The 15,231-nt window shown below is 34.0% G+C and overlaps 3 protein-coding genes across 3 annotated transcripts; 2 read left to right on the top strand and 1 right to left on the bottom strand.

The window, feature by feature from the left end:
• Window positions 1–170: 170 nt before the first annotated feature.
• Window positions 171–2,490, top strand: MONOS_2293 (uncharacterized protein). Its single transcript, XM_067872206.1, has 4 exons — window positions 171–300; window positions 353–1,070; window positions 1,142–1,975; window positions 2,027–2,490. The coding sequence occupies exons 1-3, from the start codon at window positions 234–236 to the stop codon at window positions 1,770–1,772; spliced, it is 1,416 nt and encodes a 471-aa protein (XP_067733773.1). The 5' UTR covers window positions 171–233; the 3' UTR covers window positions 1,773–1,975; window positions 2,027–2,490.
• A 1,851-nt stretch (window positions 2,491–4,341) lies between these two features.
• MONOS_18559 (uncharacterized protein) lies at window positions 4,342–5,288 on the bottom strand. The gene is made up of 2 exons (XM_067871589.1): window positions 4,773–5,288; window positions 4,342–4,689 (listed from the first exon to the last, which is right to left on the bottom strand). Exons 1-2 carry the CDS (start codon window positions 5,143–5,145, stop codon window positions 4,433–4,435), a joined length of 630 nt encoding a protein of 209 aa, XP_067733772.1. The 5' UTR covers window positions 5,146–5,288; the 3' UTR covers window positions 4,342–4,432.
• Window positions 5,289–6,227: 939 nt separating this feature from the next.
• Window positions 6,228–15,231, top strand: MONOS_2292 (uncharacterized protein; the record flags this gene model as incomplete). The annotated part of the gene is made up of 4 exons (XM_067872205.1): window positions 6,228–6,247; window positions 6,373–6,603; window positions 6,751–6,855; window positions 7,015–15,231. The coding sequence occupies 4 exons, from the start codon at window positions 6,228–6,230 to the stop codon at window positions 14,699–14,701; spliced, it is 8,043 nt and encodes a 2,680-aa protein (XP_067733771.1). The 3' UTR covers window positions 14,702–15,231.

The following is a 15,231-nucleotide window of genomic DNA, read 5'->3' as shown; positions in this document are numbered from 1 at the left end:
GTCTTTTTATTTTTGCTTAAAACAAAAATCAAGAAATATTGGTTTAAAAGATGTTTCAATGTTGATCAACAAATTGTGAATGGAAACATTGCAAAGGTTTTTATTATTATTTTTCATAGAAAAGCGAATATTTAGAAAGAGAGATTTTCGGAAGAAAACATACCCATTCTAAACACACAAATTATATAAAAATTTAATAGAAAGTTGTATTAATTCAAATTTTTTTCGGAAGCATGCGACTACGCAATGAAAGCAATGAAAGTATTTCATTACAACTAGAAATTCTTTTGTATTGCTCTAGTTTGCTTTTTTTTCTTTATCAAGATTGATTTCATTATTTACTTTTTTAAAGATGTTTACGGGAATGAGTCGAAAATAAATTATTTAGTTTTTATAGGACATTTTGCATGCCTTCTTGTTTCAGTTTTTTTGATTTTTATGGAAGTGAAATCTCAAAGAAAAAGCCAGCTACAGAAACTTATATCATTCTCACTATTTACAGTTTATTCGCTTTTTGAATGTATAACCTCAATTGTCCCCCTCAAGCTTTCTAAGTCATCTGCACATTTTATCTGCAATAATCTTGGAGATCTTGTGTTTTACTTGGCTTGGACAATTACTTTTCAATGGCTTTTATTTTCGACTGTTTTTCCGTTTATAAAATCTAATCGTACTAAGACCGTTGTAAAATGCGTTTTTATATTAATGGCCTGTATCGCTTTTCTCTTTCAATTTGTTGGGGATATTCTTGATGATTATTTGAGTGAAGATTTGCGAAATAGTTGTTTAATTGGTGTAATGTTCATCATAATGGATTTATTCGAAATGATATGTGCAATATTAATTATGACGAGAATGCTATTTGTTTTGAAGAGTTTGAAATCATCAAAAAAGCATAAGACAAAAAAAATTCGTCAAAATTTGATGATTTATCTTATAATGGTTTGCTTGCTTGGAGTAGCCTGCACTTGCACAACGATATTGGAAATAGTTGATGAATGTTATCGTTGCTCCAACGTTGATAAGAAAAATTTTGGCATTTCAAGCAAATTATTAACAGAAGAAAATAAGTTTGTCAAAAATGCTTTATTATGAATATTCATTATTTCAGATGAAATTCTGTTTAATTTGAATTTAAAAGGAATGGTTCAATTGATCATTATGTTCCATGGAAAGCTGCTCTGATTTCATTTACAGAAGATGCATTGCCTGTCATCATTTGCTCACTCGCTTTTTTGTTCTTGTATGTCTCTTCTGTTGAGATCGCGTGTTGCCCATGTTTTTATCATCACCGCTCTCGTAGCACAAAAACACGGAGACGGCATTCACGCGCTTTTCCAGAGAAATCTCTCAACCCTTCGTTGAATTCTTCTTCTTTGTCATTGTCAGAGTCGCTTAATCACCCTGGCCAGCCGCTGGACAGATACTCCTCCTCCAGCTCGCTTCTGTCTCTGCGGTCGAATAAGTCAATTTATCCATTTCATTACAAGCTTGCTTCTGGAAAACGGAACCGAGAAGATGTTTTTGACTCTGATCTCGAAGGGTCCGTCTCCAGCGACGAGTCTTCCGTCTCTTCTGACTCTTGTTCTGAGGCTCCTATTAATTATGCATCGAACAACAGAGTTTTCTGTTCTTTAGGCTCAGATTCTTCCTCTCCTGTGTTAAATTCTCGCTCCTTGTCTCTTGCTGACTCGCCATCCGCAGTTTTTTCGTTTCCTTCCTCCAGTCATTCCGAAAGCCAAAATTTTGCTATTGATACAAGAAAACTTTGATTTGCCTGTTGGAGCTACAAAATAGCTTTTATTTAAGAGCTGATGCTCAATTCTCTGTGTTATATGTTTCGTACATTCTTACAATGGCAGTGTTTTATGTTTTTGTAGCTTTAATGTTGTTGTCGAAGCCTTAATTTGAAAATTCGGTGTAATTTATCTTTCGAAAATTATAATGCTATATCCGTCCATCGAACGAACAATAAGTCTGCTTTATTTTTTTACTTTTTATTTTTTTAATATTTGTATTTATTGAGGAATCTCCAAATTGTTTATACTGTTTTATAACATTCTCTTGTTGATTGAGTTATCGCATCAGTCTTTGCATTTGCTTTGAAATTTTTCGTTCTGTTTTTTCTGAAATTCAATTTTTTTTTAAATAAATTATAAGAATCAAACCACTATTCAAATTGACAAATTAAGTGAGATTTTGAAGTTTGTATGTGTTATTATTTCTCTTTTTCTGATCTGTTTAAAAATGCATTATCGTGATGAGTATGCAATGAAATTTAAAAGACAAATTTTCTGCTCAATTGTTTTCAACAAACGACAAATTTCAAAAGCTGAAATTCTCTTTAAATATGCATCGTTTGAAATTCATATTTGTGATTTTGTTGAAGAAGTTGAATTCTCAAACATCAATAGAAATTATGCTTCATCATATATGGAGTGATTCTTTCTTTCGAAAATATTTTGTTTCATAAATAGTATTTAATATTAAGTTTCAGATTTTTTATATTTTATATATGGTTCGATTTGAAATCATCGAAATAGCATCAAAAATTTCGGTTGGATAATTAGTTTTTAATTTTTGTTAAAGAATTCTAAGAAGTGATAATTCCATAATGAAATACAGCTTTGTTTTTCTTTCATCTCTTTCATTGGTTTCGAAAGAAATTCAATTGAAATAAACGTTTGAATGATTAATAACTCGAAGCGAAGTAAATTATTTATCAATAATTTCTCAGAAAAAAGTTTTAATTACAAAAATTATCATAAACGTGTACGCGAAATTATTATTAAAAATTTATTAACACTTTCTGTTCAATTTTTAAATTGAAATGATTTGAATAAAAAAAATCTGTTTTGCGATTCATCAATATGTGTGTGATAATTTTTGAAATCATATTTTTTCTTTCAAAAATTTCTTTACGAAAATTTCACTTTAATACCAACAAAAGAACGCTGAAAAAGGAAAAAAACTTATTAAAGAAACCGTAGTCTTTATTTGTGAAAAAACACAAATAATTAACACTGTCGTCACGAATTGTGCATTTGAAAACAAATTTTTATCCAAAAATCAACAATTTTAGAATAATATCCACCCCGAAAAAAGTTATGTTTTCTAAAATAATCACCCAAATACACAACAAAACAAACTTCACGATTCATTCAAATTTTTACATAAAAAATTTTCACATGAAAACAATTAAAATAATAAAATGAAGTATTAAATATCAAAATACAACCAAAAAAATAAAGGAGTTGTGTTTAATTGCAATGAAAACACTCAGAACACTCAAAACCTAAAGATTGTTGAAATATGAGCAAGTCTTTAATCAACAAAATATACGAAAAAACAAAAAAATCTCTTTATAAAAATCAACAAATATGAAAAGTTATCAAAGAACAGAAAAGCATCAAATTTTGAAGGTTTTTTATTGTTTTATTTTTTTCTTTTGTGATTTTTGAAGCCAGAAAATTTATGTTCCAATTGAAATGGGGGGGAATGATAAATTACTCACCATTATTGTCTTCCAAACACATGGCTAATTTTTTTTGAAAAGTTCCTTTTGTTTAATTTTCTAATAGAATAAAAATTTCATATTTCGATCAATTTTCTGTTCCCACTCACCAAATTTCACTGTCATGAAAGAAAAATCATTGCGATGTTATTATTTTCATGACAGCGAAATTTGGTGAGTGGGAACAGAAAATTGATCGAAATATGAAATATTTATTCTATTAGAAAATTAAACAAAATGAACTTTTCAAAAAAAATTCGCCACATGTTATCGAAAAATGTGAACAAACCACTAAAATGATTCAAAAAAATATTGTTATAAGTTTTCAAAAAAATAAACTCCAAAAAATGTTTCTTTCGAAATTTTGAAAAAATTATTTTGTAATCAAAAAGAATTGATCAATTAGACTTTCTTTGTAATAATCACTCAAATAATTAGAAAATTGATTAAAAAAATTAAACTGCGAAATTTGATTATCAATTCGATTAATAATTCAATTCTTAACATACAAAAAAAATGCACAATGATGAAAAACAAAAAATTTTTAAAACATTTAAAGAAGTTGTAAACATGTTGATTTAAAGTTTTTTCAATTACTCAATTTTTTCCAAACTAAAAAATAATTAAATGTATAATAAAAAATCACCCTTTTAACGAAGCCCACCTAGCTCAGTTTGGTAGAGCGTTCGGCTTTTAACCGAACGGTCAAGGGTTCGAGTCCCTTGGTGGGCGAATTTTTTATACGATTATCATAATTTTTATGAAGTTGTAAAATTTCTCTTTTCTTTCTTTAAAAATTATTAAACATATATTAAATGCAAATTGTGTTTTTTAGCAAGGCTCATTTTTTGATTACATCTTAAAGATGCCTGATGTGAATTGAGATTGGTAAAAGAACAAATAAAAAAAATTAAACAGTTATTTATTTCTTGATGCTTTTATACTTGAATCAGCTTCTCCAGATAATATCAAGCCAATCAACATACAAAAATAAGCCAACCACATCAATATACCGATGCATAAAAATCGTGGGAATTTATATCTTCGCTTTTGCGTGGAACTGCTTCTTTCTATTTCATCAATAGAAAATCTGTTAAATGCATCCTCTGAGAAAGCACCCTCTTCTTTGCGAGCATTTTCTGATTTTTCTTCATGCAACAACATTTGTTCTAGGTCTTAAAATATGGAAATTGTTTTTCGAAAAATAGGAAATGAAAATATACTAAAATTTGCATATTCAACATATATCATTTCAAACCATATGCTTCTTCCATGAAAGAACCTTTGCATGAGGAAGAAGAAGATGATGAAACGTTAGAAACAACAACTTTCGTATTTTGCCCAAATCGTTCCAACTTATCTTTCAAAGTGTTCAGTTTATCTGTACAATCTTTGGAATCGTCTTTATTCAGTATGCCCTTTGAAAGCCTTTTGAGATCCTTTTCAAGTTGATTTATCTGCTGCTTTAAAGACATTATCGAAGTAATTGTTGCTTCGTTTGCTCTTGATTTTTGTAGCGAAGCATTCAAAGAATCAACCTGTTTTTCCATATTTGAACATGCATTTTTCCATTGCACAAGTGTTGTCATTTTATTTCGAAATGTTAAATTCAAAAATGAACTGTTAAACATGACTTCGCATTATTGACTACAAAAATAATTTTCAGAGAAAGCAAGCTCATTGGAAATTCCAACAGTATCAACTAAAGCACTTGATTAACCGATGCTTTTATTGTGCGCTACATTCAAAACAAAGCTAAATTCGATAAAAAAAAATTCGAAAGAAAAAATAATGGCAAGAATTTGAATTTCTTTCATTTATTTTGAAAAAATCTTTCAAAGCGTGACAGATGATGCCGTGGTGAAATTTTAATTCTTGATCGTTAATAAAACATAATTTTAATTTATATATTAATTCTTAAGACATCAAAAAATTAACTCATTCTTTAATTACTTTCCTTTTCTGAAAAATATTCAGTGAAAAAAATTCACTTCAAATAATAAATCCCAAGAAAACATGAAAACATTACATGCATTTGAAATAACAATTATCGTCTCTTGTATTTGCTCATTTGAAATCAATGAATTGCTTTTCTTTGTCAATAAATATTCTCAAACAAATGAATTTCGAGAAATAGAAAATGGAGATGCAATTATTCAAAGATATGAACAAGAATCTGTGAATAACACAATCAAAAACCGATATTTATCCACATTTGGCAATACTATATGGGAAAGTACAATCAAATGGCATGCAACCCTGCTTAATACTTCACTTATAATGAACAAAATCAATTTTGCATTTAATAATAATCCGAAAACACAATTTACACTTTATTTCTCTTCGAACCTCCAATTAGTGAGCTGCAGTTTATCTTCCACTCATTCTTCGTTCCTTTTTCAATGTTTGTCACTATGCCAAATTGCATTCAATAATATCACACTTATTCCTCGTCCATTTTTACAAAACACAGTCGGTTTAATTCGTAGTTTAACATCGAATACTAAAATTTCTGTTGTTTGTTGCAAATTCTTCAATGTGCAAAATATTTTCAATTCAAGTTTAATTTGGTGTGGGAATGCTCATAACGTCCTTATTGACAAATGCCATTTCAATAATATATCCAATTCAGCGTTCAACAACTCATATTCAAATGTTATTCCATTCACAAAATGCTGTGTGCTTTCAAACAGTATTATTTCTAGTTCTGCAAATGCGCTGGAAGGTTCTGTCGTATGTGAAACACAAAATTCGAATGCTTTCACTTGCTTTAATTCTTCGTTTATTCTCAACGAAAGGATCGATAACTCGTTAATCTCAAAAAATAGAACGGAATCATCATCATCATTGAATTTTAGTAATTGCGAATGGAAAGACTGCAAGGCGGCTTGTGGAGGAGCTCTATTTGTTCATGATAATACCGATGCTGTGCTTGAAGTTATAAATTCATCATTCGTAAGATGCAACGCAACAAGCACACTTGGCGGTGCAATATATGCTCTCAACATTGCGGTTTGCTCCGTAAATGATTCATCATTTCAGGGATGCTATTGTGTATCATCCAGAGATTGGGGTGGGGCAGGAATACAGTGCGAATGTTTAAACAGTCAACCGTATTTTGAAAACTGTATCTTTTTTGATAATTGGTCTCAAAATGATGGAGGTGGAATCTTTGTCTATAGCTCTCAAACAAAAACAAAGGATTGTATTGTTGATTGTGCTTTTGTGAACAATAGTTGCCACTCTTCAGGAAACGGTGATGGGGGAGGATTATGCATATGCGAAATGATCGGAGGAATTATCCTGCATAACTGCCGATTTGAAAATGGGTACTCTGGAAGGTTTGGCGGAGGTTTGTCAACATTCATAAGCAAAGAAAATAATGGAACCCTTTTGTATTTCTGCTTTTTTCATAATAACACTGCTGGGTTATGTGGGCATGACATTATCATTGATAATCCATCACAAAATCATATTGATGGATCATGCAAAACGACAAGAAGCTCCAATAACAGAGTTGCTCGCCGTTCTGATGGTCAAGACTTAAGCAATTATCTTTCCTGCGAATATGACCCAATCAGATATGTTGCTTCATTCATTATTCAACCAAATGCAAAAGACACTTACAGCTGTGGATTCTCCATGGAACATCCCTGTGAATCAATCAGTTTTTGCGTTTCACAGCTTATTCCTGGAGTTGTTGCGAATATTTATATGATGGACGGTTCAATTCCTGAGGCACAACCCATTAAAATCCTTAACAATCAATACATTTTAAGTGGGCCAACTGAAAGCGGAGCAGAAATACAAACCATGTTCGCTGAATCAGACGTGTCTCTTTTCACTGTGTCAACCGGATCGCTTGATGTTAATCATATAAGAGTTATTCATGACTCTTCAATAAATAACAATAGAGAATCGCGAATATGCTGCATTTCCAGTTCAGGTGCAATCAATCTGAAAAACACAAATATATCAACTGATAATTCACATTCTCCTGATACATCTTTCAAAACTGAAATGATTAGAATCGTTTCTGGATCATTAACAATGGAAAGCGTTGAATGGACTCATTTTTTTTCATCAACATCTTTTATACATTTGGCACAGACAGAAATTTTGTCGATTTCATTGCTTGAAACAACATTTGAAAACATTATTCGAACATCTCAAGGTGCAGCACTTATCGATTCTTCAACTACAACTGCAAATATTGCACTAAAAAAATGTTTCATTGACGGATGCGGAAGTCAATCTTCTGTTGATGGAGGGGCTATACACATTTCTTTGAATAGCCCATGCCACCTAAAAATTGAAGAAGGAACAATTCAGAACTGCTATGCATCATCATCAGTTGGAAGAGGCGGTGGCGTTTTCCTAAAATTGTGCAATCTTCAAGTTGAGTTTTCTGTTTTCACATTATTCAACAATAATATTGCAAAATGGGGATACGACTTGTTCGTTCAATCTCCAGATCTTCAAGCCACTTCCACAAGTGGCCAAATATTGTTGAAAATACCTTGGAACAGCACTTTCAGCACAATCAGAGGATTGGATAATGAAGCAACATCTGTGCCTATTCCATTATGTGTGTATCTTCTTGAACAGCCACAAAATATTACTGTGGCAAAGAATGATGCATTGAATCATCCCCTTTGCGGTTTCGAACAGTTTCCATGTTCGTCTTTGAATTATGCACTAACTCGTCAATCTGGAGACAAATTTGTTGTATTCAATGATATGGTCACTCTTTCAGAGGATATAACTATCGAGCAAAATAAATATATAATTCAAGGTGCATGTGAATCTTGCGGACTTGACGTAACAGATGAAATGAATGAAAATTCTTATTCATTGATCAGCATCTCGTCGATCACACGCTTAACAACCTTGAAGTTCGCTCTTCAAGCTGAGCTACCATTTCATCAATTGTTCATGAAGTCATCATCTCCTCTTCTTGAGATCATTTCTTGTTCAATCAGCGCAAAAGATCCTGACTCCATCATGACCTTTTCGTTTCTAGAAATTGATGCAGGATTACTCAACGTTTCTTTTTTTAAATCAACATCCTTACTTTTTGGAAGTAATCCATTATTTGTTTTCAATGGCCAAAATTCAGTCTGTTCTTTCTCTTCTGTTCACATAGAAAAAGTGTCGTCAAGATTATCATCTCATATCTTTTCTGTTTCAAGGAAGGTCACATTCAGGCTGATGAATTCGATGTTAAGTGCTTCAACAGATTCTCAGGACAATAAAGATCTCTCTCTTGGAGCAATCTTCGCAAATGCTCCTTTTTTGATAGAGCTAACAAACAACACAATCACTGGCTTTGAAAAGAAAAACTCAAAAGGTGGTTCAATCATGTGCACTTTGGAAGAAGGAGGAAAATTAGAGATAATTGGAGGCACCATTTCCGAGTGCAAGAGTTTGAATGGAGATGGAGGAGGCCTGTGGATAGCAATGAGTGGAGCTTCTTCTTTTTTTATTGGAAATGCTAGTTCTTTATCTTCAAAGCATTGTGTGAACACGGACTCAGAGCAACTTTTAACTTCCATTGTGAAGTGTGTTGCAACAGCTACCACTGTGACAAATGCTGGATGTGGTGGAGGAATTTTCTTGCAAGTTGGATCGAATGCTTCGTCATTTGTTCTAAATGAATTGTTATTCGATCAATGCCAAGGCACAAAAGGAAAAGATTTGTTTCTTGTTGCTGATGATCTCTCTCAAGTTGTCAGTGTTGATTCCATTTCTTCCAATCCCGATTTAAATGATTTCACTCGCCTCAATGGATACGAGCGGTCGACAAGCAACAACGCTTTTACAATTCCTTTGGTGCTTTATCTGTGGGATAATTATTCTTCTGTCATTTATGTTGGTGGAATTGGAGCTTGGGACTTTTCCAGCTGCGGAAGTGAAACATATCCTTGTTCGTCCATCTTGGCTGCATTGAAACAACGCTTTGCCAATATAACGAAAAATTTGATTTTGCATCCTTCATTTTGCATTCAAGAAGAGCTTTTCTTCTCTCAGAAAGAGTATACAATTGGTAGCATGGAAGATTCAATAGCCTGTCCAATCACGGATACAACAATCAATAAAAGAAATGCTCTGATAACATCTCAAAAGTCAACATCCTTTGAAGGAATAACCTTTTTGCTTCCACAAAATCTTATATCTCATTCATTGATATTTTTATGCCTTTCGGATTCATTAAGCTTGAATAGGTGTGCCATCCAGTTGAAAGAAGAATACATTTCTTTTGTTTTCGGAAGCGTAGAAGGAGGGAAGCTTCTCATATCTGAATTCCAATTTCGTCATGGAACTGTCAACACAGGCGCTGTATTTTCTGCGAATGGATCGAACGGTGATGCTTCAATACAAATGAGCTTCTGTTACTTTGAATCTCTTAAAATTTCAACTGGAAATTTGATTAGCGTTGTGAATGGTAATGAAATTAATATCACAGAATGCAATTTTTCAACAATTTCCAGGGTGAAAGGGATGGGAGGTTGCCTTCATTTCGTCAGCAGTGATAGTGTTGAATCTGAACTTCGAAGCACAAAAGTTAGCAAATGTAATTTTGACAAATGCAACGTCGAAGAAAAAGATGCTGGAGGTGGCGGTATGTTCTGCTCTATTGATGAGCATTCATCTGTTTTCATAAGCGAGTGCCAATTTAGCAATTGCATCGCGCCAAATGGAGATCAAACTTCCGGGTACGGAGGTGGAATATACTTCAATCTCGTCTCTTCAAATTCATGCTTTTGCATTTCTGCTCCACTCTTTCCTCCACAATCTCCAAACAAAGCAAAATATGGCAACGATGTTTTCATCAAAGCTGTCGATTTGCCACGGAGTATCACAAATGAAACTTTGCCATTTGTTGCCAACATGATGGAGACGCTCACAAAAGAGTCATTGGAGGGATGTGACGGAGAAGATGAAGAATATATAATTCCTTTGGTGATTTATTGGATGCAAATAGGATCTTTGGCATTTGTATCATCAAATGGAGCTGATATGAAAGCTTGCGGATTTGATATTTACCCGTGCCATTCATTTGACTATTCACTTCAGAGAATAGCAGGAAAAGAGAATAAATCTCTTTCAATATTTGACGAAGCAATTCTGAATTGTGAAGTTATTTTGAATGCCACAAAAGTTGCTTCTGTAGGAGAAGATGTGTCGCATTTAGTTTGCGAACGAGCCTTGGATGGAAATACGCACAACGTGATTAGTGTAGATGCTCACTCTTCTATCAAATCAGTGAATATCGAATTCCCGAACGCTTTTAGCAATGAAGCAATTGCCTTTATTTCACTGAAAGAAGATATGAGTCATTTAACAATCGAAGAATGCGAATTTGTACAGCTCGAAGCGGATTCCACATCGCTTCATTTTGAGCTTTTTGTGGTCAAAAAAGGATGGCTGACTCTTTATCAGACCTCATTCACTGCCATTTCCTCGTCAGTTCCCCTTTTCGATTTTTCTCCTTCTGCTTTCGTTGAAATACAAAATGCGAATATTGAAGATGTTAAACTTTCTTCGAAAAGTGCATTCATTTTGAGCGATGAAGTCGAAAATGATCATTCCAATTTCGTTGGAGAAGAAAATTGCAACATTTGCTTTTCTTCATGCAAATTTCTTCGCATCCACCAAAATTTCTCTGATAATCCGTCTGCCATCCAGGCAGGAAAACGAAGAAACAACGGAATAATTATCGTAAACTCAACGTTCCAAGATTGTGGTTCGACAGTTTCACAAAAAGGCGGTTGCATGCTGCTGGAACTCCACGAGAACTTTAAGATTGTTTGTGCCAATTCCACAATTGTAGAATGCTTTGTATCATATTCTGGAAGAGGAGGCGGAATGTTTCTAATCGGAAAAACCGACGATAATCATCCTTTGCAATTTGTATTTTCTAATATAACATTATCTGGAAACAGAGCATATCGTGGCTTTGATTTTTTTATTAAATGTCAAAACATTGAAACTCAAATTGATGAGGGGCAGTTCCAGCTTGATTTTCGAAGAATAAGCAGCAAAGAGCTCTCGATATGGGGCTGTACCAGAGAATCTTACGAAGATGAACAAGACTTACTTCCAAGAGTTATTTTGTTCAGAAGCGAAACAATTTTTGTCTCTAGCGTTTCGAGTAATAACACAAATAACAGACAATGCGGCAGCCTGAGCGGTCCGTGCACTTCGTTGGATGCAGGCATTTCCCACATAATCCCAACAAAATATTCTCAATTATTGATCGTAGAGGAAACAAATTTGCAGTCTGCAACTTCCATTATAAGCGTTTTAATTCGGACTTTAGATCATCCAAAAAAAGCCATAATACATTTTATTAATACAATTGAATGTGAGAATAATTCTTTAATCACTTCTTACGACAAAGTCAAATTGGAATATCTTTCATTTATTTTCAACCCCTCGTTTTGTTCTGATACCAAAGCTTTAATTGGACAGATGAATGGAACATTGACGATTTCGTTTTTGCTTTTTTCAGTTGAACCAAATGATTCGATCCATGTTAAAAACGATTTAAGCTTCAATATTATATCTGTTGATTGCGGCAGCTTATTATTGGAAAGTTGCGAGTTTTCGTTTCTCCGTTTGGCCAGACCGATGATTCTCATTTCTCCAAATGCTAAAGCCAGAATTGAAGACAGCCTCGTTCATGATATTGCAAGTCAAAAGTCGTTGCTTGCTTTTAAAAATTCTCTCGTGGTGACTGTGCGAAATTTGAATGTTTCTCGAATACAGTTACAAGAAGGAACTTGTTGCGAATTTGCGTTATCAAATGACTCAAAGGCAATATTATCTTGTTTGTTTTTCGAAAATATTACAACTTCTTCGGATGTGGCATCTTCTATTATGGTCAACGATAATGAGGCGCCGGAATTGTCAATGGATAACTGCTCGTTTAGGGATTGCATTTCTCATTTGGAAAAAGGATCAATTGCTTCATTTAGCCTGTGCAAAAATGTTACAGTTAGTTATTGCTCATTTGAGGGACCTAATTCTGTGGTAGATTCGAGTATTCAGAATACAAAATCTGATGCTATTTGCAAATGGAACGGTTCTTTGGTGGATTTTTCAAGCAGTGATATGTACATGAAAGAAGCAAAAATAGAAAACTCGCCAAAAGGTGGAATGTCATTGTCGGGAGGAAATGCAACGATAGAAAAAGGGGAATTTTCAGGAAATAACGCAAACATTGAGGGATATTCATCAGCACGCAGGAACATTTTGTGCTTCAATGCACAAAAGTTGGGATTGGTAGATACGAAGGAAGGAGGAATAGCAAATGATAACAAATTACAATGGATAATTAACGATGGATGCGATCTCGTTGGCTCTGGATTTGAAAAGGGTTGGGGTCTATTTATGCCAATTTTTGAGGATATCAAGATTGAAGATTTTGGAGAATGGACAAAACTGAGATTTTTCGGAAAGATGTTTCATCCGTGCAATCTATCATTTCAGGTGATAAGCTCAAAAGGTGAAGAAAATCAAATTGAAACATACGAGTTTGGGGAGGAAGGGTATTTGACGGAGAAAGAAGCTGAAGGGATAGTAGGTTCAAATTTAATCAAAGAAGCAGAAGATGAGGCAGAAGTGCTTGTCAGGCTAAAATATGGATTCAAAAAAAGCCCTCTGTATACGGATTGCGTTGTAATAAAGAATAGAACTGGACTCCGTGAAAATACTGATTCAAATATATTGAAAGGAGAAGCAAAAACGAGTTCATTGTGGGTTGTAATTGTGATCATTTTGTGTATATTATTGCTTGTTCTGTTTGTTGCTATTGTATTTATTGTTCGATGGAGGAAGCAAAAGAGAAGAACAGAAGAGTTGGAGATAATTGTGGAAGACACAGTGAAGAAGGAACCGAAGGCGTTTGAGATGGTGACGATGGAGATGTCTCCAGAGGAGCAGTGGAGGAGAGCTGAGAGAGAGGCAGAGAAGAAGAATGATGAGAGGATGAAAAAGAGAATATATGATACGAATATGCAGCATTCAGAGTCATCAGAGCATTTGCTGAGTGAGAGCGGATCGACTGAATACATATTGGGCAGAGACTCAGACAAGATCCCTCAATGGATGCTGGAGAAGGTTGAAGAAGAAGAGACAAGAAAAAGAACACCATCACCTTCCATCTCATCCACTTCAACAGCTGATTCTGATTCAACTTTTGTTCGAGGAGAGGATCTTTGCCCAACCACTTCATCAATGTCGAATCTGGTGGATGCAATGGCCTGTTCATCACCTCATGAGAAGCTGATTGTGGATCTGAGGGATTCTCTGTTCATGTTGCTTCATGGAAGGAATAAGACAAAGGAGATGCCAATTGGCACTCTTCAGGAGAGGGAGCAGACAGCTGCTCAGATCTTGTTCTGGGTGGCAAATGGAGCTCTTCACTCATTTGACGAGATGGAAAATCCTCTTCAATCTCTTTCTAATCTGAGTCCTCACATTGTTTTGTTCTCAGAACACATGGTCATCTGCATTGTGATGCACTCTGACTTATTGTCCGATGATGATTCAGACTCATCTCCCATCTCGTCATCAACTGTTGTGACATCTGCAAGTGATGATGACGATGACTCTCTGCCCTCATCAGCCTTTGAGGATGAGGATGACTTCAAAAAGGAGTGCCTGAGGTGGAAGGCACCTGAGCTGCTGATCAACAAGAAGATGGGAGCAACCAAGGAATCTGTATCATTCTCGATTGGGATGATGCTGTGGGAGTGTCTGACGCTCCAGATTCCGTTTGGGGATTATGAGGCAGAGGTGGCGGGGCAGAAGATTGTGAATGGGGAGAGGCCAAGTGAAGTACCAATTCATGAAAGTGAATTGGGAGAGATTATTAAAAAATGTTGGAAGTCACAACGCTCTTTTCGTATTTCTTTGGATGATTTGAAAAGGGAACTTTTTCTGCATTTTCCCGCTGGAGCAGTGATTCTAACGATGTCAGATGCGATTGACCAAGAGGATGACACAGAAAATGAAGTTAACAAAACGAACGATGAAGCACAATTCATCTCTGAATCGCTAGAAACATTTTCACAGAATTCATCAAAAAGAATCAAAGAAAAGAGAAAACAACTCAGTTATGAGAAGATGAAAGATGCAATTGAGAAGAATGAAAAGAAACAAAAAGAGATTATCACATGAAATCAACGATTAAAAAAGAATTAATCAAATGCAACAATAACATTTTCACTGTCTTCAAAGAAAAGACAGCAAACGGTTTGAACTTGCATTGGATTAAATATTGTGTAATAGAAATGAATAAGTGAAAAATTCATTTTCATTGAATACAAAGAAACAACTCTGGAATATGCTCACATCTTAGATGCCTAACAGAAATTTATTCACCAGGAAATTTTTTTGAAAGCCAAACTTTTGTTACGTCAGACCTCCAAAGAATAAATATAACTGAAGCGCAGACTTATCTTCATTTATGAATTGAAACCTTTTTAAGTTAACGCTTATTCATTTTTGTGTAAGAAGTTTTTATTTATTGCATCTTTTTATGAAATATAGAATGCATATTTGTTGTGAATTTTTCGTATTTGATCTCAAAAATTTCAAATACAGTTTTCATACACAATCAATCTATAAATGTGATATGCATTTATTAAATATTTATCTGAGAAAAAGATATTTTCGTAATTTAATAATTTTAATTAAAAATTCAGAAA

Source organism: Monocercomonoides exilis, assembly GCF_001643675.1.
Source record: "Monocercomonoides exilis strain PA203 chromosome Unknown scaffold6-2077815, whole genome shotgun sequence".
In the NCBI taxonomy this organism is placed as follows: domain Eukaryota; phylum Preaxostyla; order Oxymonadida; family Polymastigidae; genus Monocercomonoides; species Monocercomonoides exilis.
This window is presented reverse-complemented; position numbering and strand designations above follow the sequence as displayed.